The 7,716-nt window shown below is 32.5% G+C and overlaps 2 protein-coding genes across 2 annotated transcripts in view; one reads left to right on the plus strand and one right to left on the minus strand.

The window, feature by feature from the left end:
* LOC107638665 (probable tyrosine-protein phosphatase At1g05000) overlaps positions 1-3,650 on the minus strand; it is a 17,132-nt gene extending 13,482 nt beyond the window's left edge. The window contains exon 1 of the mRNA XM_016342021.2: positions 3,646-3,650. The gene's annotated coding sequence lies outside the window, so the exon portion shown is untranslated. The remainder of the gene's footprint in view (positions 1-3,645) is intronic.
* LOC107638668 lies at positions 753-3,884 on the plus strand. Its single transcript, XM_016342024.2, has 4 exons — positions 753-1,436; positions 2,463-2,912; positions 3,067-3,373; positions 3,508-3,884. The coding sequence occupies exons 1-4, from the start codon at positions 1,032-1,034 to the stop codon at positions 3,639-3,641; spliced, it is 1,296 nt and encodes a 431-aa protein (XP_016197510.1). The 5' UTR covers positions 753-1,031; the 3' UTR covers positions 3,642-3,884.

Here is a 7,716-nt window from a genome sequence, read left to right on the forward strand (position 1 = left end):
TTTATAAAAAAAAAATCCAAAAAAAAAAAAAAAAACTATAAAGAATAAAAATGAGCCCAACAGAAATTATTATTAGTATCATTTTTTCTTTGTAATTTTTCTTTTATAGAATTAATTCTTTTCTAACTCTCTTTGATTTGATTAATTCTCTCTCTATTTATCTCTTATCACATTAATTCTTTCTTATTACATAGGGGTGAGCATGGGTAACGGGTATCAGATTAAATTGGTTCTGGAACCAACAGGTAATTGGTTCTGGAACCAACAGGTAATTGGGTCCAATTCGAATCAAACTGATGACTTTTGTTAGTGATTAGTTCGGGTATCGATTTTAGAGGTGTGGAACCCGAACCAACCCACGAACCCGATCATATATTAATTAAATAAAAAAATATATATGACTTTTTTATTAAACAATGATTATTTATTATTAATATGTTTGGATTTTAATGAGTTTAGTTTTTAATGTATTTGGTGTTTAACATGATTAGATTATTTCTATTAATGTTACATGTTTATTGTACTTGTTGAATTTTTAAAATAAAAATTTAGTTTTTTTTTATGAATTTTAAAGTCATCGAGTACCCAATTATCCGAACCAAACCAATCCATCTTTAATCGGTTTAGTTTAGTTTGGATACATGTACAAAAAAAATTACAAATCAAAACCAAACCAAACCAATTACATTTTGATGGATTTGGTTCTAATTTTACCCGTGCTCACCCCTTCTATTTCATGTTCTTCCCCTTTCAAAAACCTTACTTCACAACATCACACTATATAATAATTAGATTTTATAGATAAAATTGTTTGAATTTTAATTATTTAAGATGCTAGCTGGTCCAGAAGAAAAAAAAAGGTTTAAATGTGATGCTATCAAAAACCATAGCTAACACATTAAAAAATTGAAGAGAACATGTGAGGAGCTTGAAACAGAAGCAAATTCATGATAGGAGTATAGAAACATTTTCGATTTTTATGTGTTCAAGTTCATCAACACCTGATTGTTCATACAGAAAAATCCAAGGCTATGGAAGATGAAAGAGGATCACTGTTACCGAAAAACAACGAGAGTGGTTTCTACGTGACCTACGATGGAGCTGAGTTAAGAAGCTTCAGGTCATACCTGAGATGGGTGTACGTGGACCAATCAAACGCATGCAAGAGCACTGTGTCTTGGTCCATATTCATCTTCTTGGCCTTGGTTGTTCCTATTTGTTCTCACTTCCTTCTAGATTGTTCTGACACGTGCGACTCCGATCACACTCGACCCTATCACGTGCCGGTTCAGATCTCTCTCTCGGTCTTTGCCACGCTCTCTTTCCTCTGCCTCTCCGGTTGGGATCGCAGATATGGTTTCAGGAAGTTCCTCTTTCTTGATAAGGTTGGTGACGAGAGCCTCAAGATTCAACGAGCATATGCAGAACAGATGAAGGTTTGTGCTTTCACTAACTCTGATTTTCTTTCTCCAATTTCAATTTGAACTTCAACTTGTTGCCTAGTAATTTTACCAGTACAACTATGCAAGTAACTGTAAAGTTTCAATAGTCTTTGGTGTATGAACAGTGTTAGTTATTGAGTTACCTTGATCTCTCAAGTCTTAACAAATGATCTTGGACTATGTATTTTTATATATATACTTATATTATTTCACATATTTTTAAAGTCAATTTTATACGTATGACTGAGTTTTGGTCTATTTATAGTATGGTCAGGTTAATCAGTTTCCTAGATACAAGCCAAAAAGTGAGAATTTTACTTTGATGGCGTTGGTTACATTAGAATTAGTGTAATAAACCTAAACTCAATTATAGATTCGGGGACCTAAATTTGTAAAAATTTTAGATGTTAGCTTGAGAGTTTAATAATCTTGGTAATAAGTTTGTTTTCGGACGGAGATTTGAGGCAATGGTTAGACTACCTATAATATACTTTTTAGATAGAGTCATTTTTCGTACTCTGTACTAACACGAGATACTTGTGCACTGAGCGGTCCTTCTTAATAAGTGTGTTCTTGGTTAGAACTCAAAAAAGAATATACCAACGAAAAAAGAAGTACTAAACAAGAGATATGGATTATTTTTAGTTCCTTCACTTCTGTGTAAAAAGAATAAGGACAAGGTGGAGTTCATTGTGGGGTTATGAATTGGATTCCTTTGCCTCTAATTTGCAACCAAACAAAGGAGCATGATCAATTGATCATTATGCTTTTCAAAATAACCCCAAGAAAAATGTGTCTGCTTCTCAGTGATAGTCTTGGTCAATGATTTGTTTTGTTTGTGAGACGAATATCGACTCACATCAATGGAATTCCATGTGAAAATAATTTGTTCTAGAATAGTTTTATATAATAATTGAACATTTGACATTGGAAAAACAGATAAATGCATCTGATTGAGGGAGAAACCACTTATTCTATTGTGTTTGTGTAGTGAAATAACTTCCCTTCTTTTGTTTGCAGAGAACCAATATTCTTATCTTGCGTTGGGGGCTTCCTTGTTTTATAGCTGAATTTGCTTACAAGATATGGTGGTATGCTTCAGGAGGATCCGGAATTCCATATTATGGGAATGTATACTTAAGTAGCATCATTTTGTGCACACTGGAGCTATGTTCTTGGATTTATAGAACTTCCATTTTCTTCTTGGTGTGTGTCCTCTTTCGGCTTATATGCTACCTTCAAATATTCAGACTAGATGACTTCGCCCAAGTTTTCCAAAGAGAAAGCGAGGTGGCATTCATCTTGATAGAGCACCTGAGAATAAGGAGGAATCTGCGGATTATCAGCCATCGCTTCCGGGTTTTCATTTTAGCTTCTTTAATTTTGGTTACAGCAAGCCAGCTCATTTTCCTGCTTATGGCTACAAGACCAAATGCTGATCTTGACATCCTCAGAGGTGGAGAGCTCGCAGTAAAGTTTCTTTCAATGTGATTTTGCGACTGAAAATGAAAATATAAAAACCAAATAGGCCTGAGTTTTCCTATGATTTTTATCAAAATGTTAAACTTTCTCAAGCATTAGATACTTACAACAGAAGGATTGTGTGTTGAATCTGATGTTGCAGTTAGTTGCCATTACCTTGGTGAGTGGACTTTACATACTCTTGCGAAGCGCGACCAAGATCACACATAAGGCACAAGCCAGTACAAGCCTTGCTGCTAAGTGGCATATATGTGCCACAGTAAACTCTTTTGACAACATTGAGGGAGAGACGCCAAGAGTACCGACACCTTTGGCCCAAGATATCGCTGCCCATATTAGCTGGGGATCGTCTGATGATGATGTTGGGGATGAGGAGGATGAGTTGGATAACACCAAAATGATGCCAATTCATACACAGACAATCTCATTCCATAAGAGACAAGCTCTTGGTAAATGACTATTTTGTTGCTTCTATTCATTCTTCTTAGACTAAGTTACTAGTTTGGTTATTCTTGTTATGGTAAATCACCTGTCCAATTGTGTTTTGGTCCTGAATTACTTTGATTTTTTACATTTTTTGCAGTAACATACATGGAGAACAATAGAGCAGGAATCACTGTGTTTGGATTCATGCTTGACAGAACATGGCTCCACTCAATTTTTGCAATTCAATTGGCTCTATGCCTTTGGCTACTTAACAAGACAGTTGGTGTTTAGAGACAGAGAGAAAAACTGCCTTGATCTTCCTACCTTGTTCACTATGTGTTTTGTAATGTACTAATTAATGTATAATATTATCTTAAAGTGATTAGTTCATTTGGATCTGATAGTTCTGGTTATGAACTTTATGATCAACGAAATGGTAAATGATATATGAGTTTGCTCCACAAGTTACAGAAACTAGTGTTAATGATGAGTAACATTGTTGAGTTCAAAGGTGTTGACTAGTTCCACAAATAATCCACTTCTTGCAATCCAATTTCTTGAAAAACTCACATTCATTTAAGTTGAAATTTTGTACTGTTATACATCAATATTAAACCAATTAAATGGTAGGTCCTGTGATGTTTTCTTTTTGCCAACTAGTATCTATCATCAAATAATGTGTTAGAAAAAATCAACAAGATATATACACACATAAATATGAAATCCACATGGAGTAACCGGAAGGAATGTCTAGTTTGTGGAAATAAAATTGTGACAAGGAGAATGTTGTTGTGGAGAGCAGAACAAAACTCAAAGCAATGTCATTCATTGGCTTTCAAAACAAAAACATATAAGAGAAGCTTTGTAACCATCGATGTTTTGTGTTGATTGGCCTCAAGTTATCAATAATCAGAGACTAATGGCACTACTGTTACCCTAAGTTCTCAGCTATTAAAGAAAGGGTCATGTTCTTCCAGAAACACTGACAAACTACATATTATTCTCTTTCTAGCTAACAATATGGCTGTAAGTTCTCCTACTCATACTCTCTCAGATTATAATCTCTCATAATTAGGAATAGGAATTAAACAAGAAAACAATTTGGTTTTGACCTCTAATCATTTGTTCCCTAATTTGTTATAATATCTTTATAATAATAATTTTAGAGTTGATTTTCCTATTAAATTTTGTAGTTATTTCCTGATTTAATTTGGATAAGATTTTCAGTACCATTTATAAATAGAATTTTTATCACATCAAATTATATTCAGATCAATATAATCTTCATCTGATGATGCTTTTGCTAATGGCTGATCCAAAGCAGAGAAAGAGGTGTTGTCATGATAAATCCAAATGATCCAATGCAAAATCCAGAGGCCTTCAACACTTCTTCTCACACTCACAGGAGTAAGGGAAGTCATTAAGTCAAAGCTTCATTTCAGAATCTGGAAGAGAAAGAAGCCATGGTGATCACAACAAGAGCCATAGTAGCTTCTCTTCTTCAAGTCATCGTAGACACAGAAGTGGAAGCCATTCCTTCAATGGCCCTCATATGGTAATAATATTATTTGTTAAATCATCTTGTAATGCATTGCCTTTAACATAATAAGAAAACATTTCAAGTGTACTGGGATTACCAGTGCTCCAGTTGTTTTAACCGTTGATCCAAATTATAAAAAATATATATAATATATATTAATTGAAATTAACGGTTAAACTAACTGGTGCACCGGTACTCTCCGTGCACTTGAAATGTTTCCAATATTTTATATGATACCATTAGATCCGTCGAAATGAATTGCGGACTAGTCATATTATGTTTGATCGTAATAACTAATAAGTGAACTATTCTGACTCGGCCTTCTTTTTTGTAAATGAAAAATACAAAATCTCTTTTTATTGTAATATTAGTTTTTTAACTATTCTTTTATTTTACATATTTTAGTATAAATATATAAATGTAAGATAAAAATTCTTGACTTATATGGAATGTGCTTTGTGGGACAGAATCATGAACAATAATACCCAGATTTGGTGATTGGGATGTGATTATGTGAAGGGAGGGTTACACTGCTATATTTAGTAGAATTCAAAATGAAAAGAAAATAAGGGAAGGTTTTATGCTGATTTATTTCCATTTGCACGGCTAAACATGGATATACGTGACATAATCTTTGCAGTACTGTTGCTGTTTGTTTTGAAGCGAAAGCAAATGAACATGGAATCATTGCTGTTTACTTTGGTCCAAAGGAGACTTGAATTTAACATATGAAGTATCGTCTAATTTAAATTATACTTAATTTTTTTTATTATTACTGAGTTATAGAACTCTTAAGTTTTAATAGTTATGTGATTCATTATATTGGACCACTTGTTGAATTTGATTATGGAAAAGTATAGATAAATAATTTTTAACCAAATTTTAAACCATTGTAATTAATAATTATTAATTATAGAATACAATTTAAAAATATTTGTTGACTTGTTATTGACTATACTTCTATTGACTATTCTTTTATTTAATGTACTACTTTTGTTTATTATTGCATAATTTAACACTATCAAGTATCAATATATTAACTTAAGAGAAAAGGATAAATAAGTCCTTGACTTTTTACCCCACAGATATTTTCGAATACTTTTAAATCTCCGACCTTCACAAATCTTGGACGGATGAGTCCCTCCGTCCAATTGCCTCCGTCAGACCCAACGGAAAAGTCTGACGTGGCTCCGTTCTGATGACGTGGCATGACAGGTTGACACGTGGACTGTTGACTGAAAAGATACTTTCAAAAATTGGACAAATAAGTTCCTGTACCTAAAAACTACGTCGTTCTTCAATGGCCCTCATCCTTAAATTGATTGCGTTTCTTTCTGGAGTCTAGTGGTGAGGAGCTCTACCTGCGTCAACCATGGCTGCTAATGGAGCATCATCAACGTCAAGAAGAAGCCGCAGGGGAGTAAGAGAAGAAAATTCTGCTTCAATCTCAGATCCTTGTGTTGTGCAAGACGGAGACCTGAAGGACGATGTCGCCTCGAGATGCTTTTGTGGAGTTTATGCAATAATGTATATGTCGAGGACGATTAGCAACCCAAACAGAGTCTTTTTGGGTTGCCCATTCTATAAGGTAAGATAAAAAATTTGGGGATTTTGTTCTGAAATGGTTTTATATAGTACATAAATTTGAGAATTTTGACAGGAAAAACAACCGCATTGCAAGTTTTTTGTTCGGGTCGATGAGCATCTTGCTAGAATTGAAAAGCGTAGCCTTTGGCCTTGGTATAGGCCTTGGTGCAGAAAAACGTAGCCTTTGAGAATAGACAACGCCAGAACAAACATCCCCCACTAAAATGTCTCCGTAGCTTGAAAAGCGTAGTCTTAATCTAAGACATCATTTTTTTTTTACTTTTGACTGCACTTTTTAAATGTATCTGAATATATGTTTTTCTTGTAGTGAATCAATTACTTTAATTTTAATTACAGTATATTTTATGTATCTATGAAGAGTAAGGATCCGTTGTTAAATTCAAAATTTTATTTTGCTCATCCTAATGCCTAAGATGTTATACTTTAGATAAGAACTTAATTTCGCGTGATCCTTTCACTAGTTAGTTAAGAAACAAATCCTTCTTGAGGTAAATATTTTCTAATATTCTTTTCACATTGAGTAACGGCATGTCGCCATCCAACATTGTCATAATAATTAATCAATAAAAGAAATTATGAATGAAATTGGTGTACGATGTAAAAAGTATATATGTATATATATAGTTAAAATTTTTGTATATGAATAATTTTAATGTAAAATACAAAAATACACATAGAGTAAATAATTATTTCTAATACCCAAGATTATAATAATTTAGTTGAACTTAGTTATTAAATATTTTATTTAATTATAGAACCTAATTCTTCTTAATATTATAAATAAATTGATTAGTTATATGGGTCAATCATTAATTGATTAGTTATATATATTTAAGTTCATTTTATATTTATCCAATAAAAAGTAAAAACTATAACTCCACTTATCTTACTCGTATGGATATGTATTAATTGTACACCTATTTAAGTGTGTAACTATTAGTATCTTTAAATTAAGACCTAAGATGTTATACTTTAGATAAGAACTTAATTTGCGTGATCCTTTCACTAGTTAGTTATTCTTTTCACATTGAGTAACAGTATGTCGTCATCCAACATTGTCATAATAATTAATCAATAAAAGAAATTATAATTGAAATTGGTATACGAATGTAAAAGTATATATGTACATATATAGCTAAAATTTTTGTATATGGATAATTTTAATGTAAAATACAAAAATATTTGATTATTTTATTATTTATATTGTTGTTTTGATAA

Source organism: Arachis ipaensis, chromosome B04, assembly GCF_000816755.2.
Source record: "Arachis ipaensis cultivar K30076 chromosome B04, Araip1.1, whole genome shotgun sequence".
In the NCBI taxonomy this organism is placed as follows: Eukaryota; Viridiplantae; Streptophyta; class Magnoliopsida; order Fabales; family Fabaceae; genus Arachis; species Arachis ipaensis.

What these genes read in the sequence shown, in the direction of transcription:
- LOC107638668 (XM_016342024.2), top strand. Translation starts at nt 1,032, where the DNA reads ATGGAAGATGAAAGAGGATCACTGTTACCGAAAAACAACGAGAGTGGT. An exon ending in CATATGCAGAACAGATGAAG is followed by an intron (nt 1,437 to 2,462) that starts GTTTGTGCTTTC and finishes TTTTGTTTGCAG; the next exon opens with AGAACCAATATTCTTATCTT. An exon ending in CCATAAGAGACAAGCTCTTG is followed by an intron (nt 3,374 to 3,507) that starts GTAAATGACTAT and finishes CATTTTTTGCAG; the next exon opens with TAACATACATGGAGAACAAT.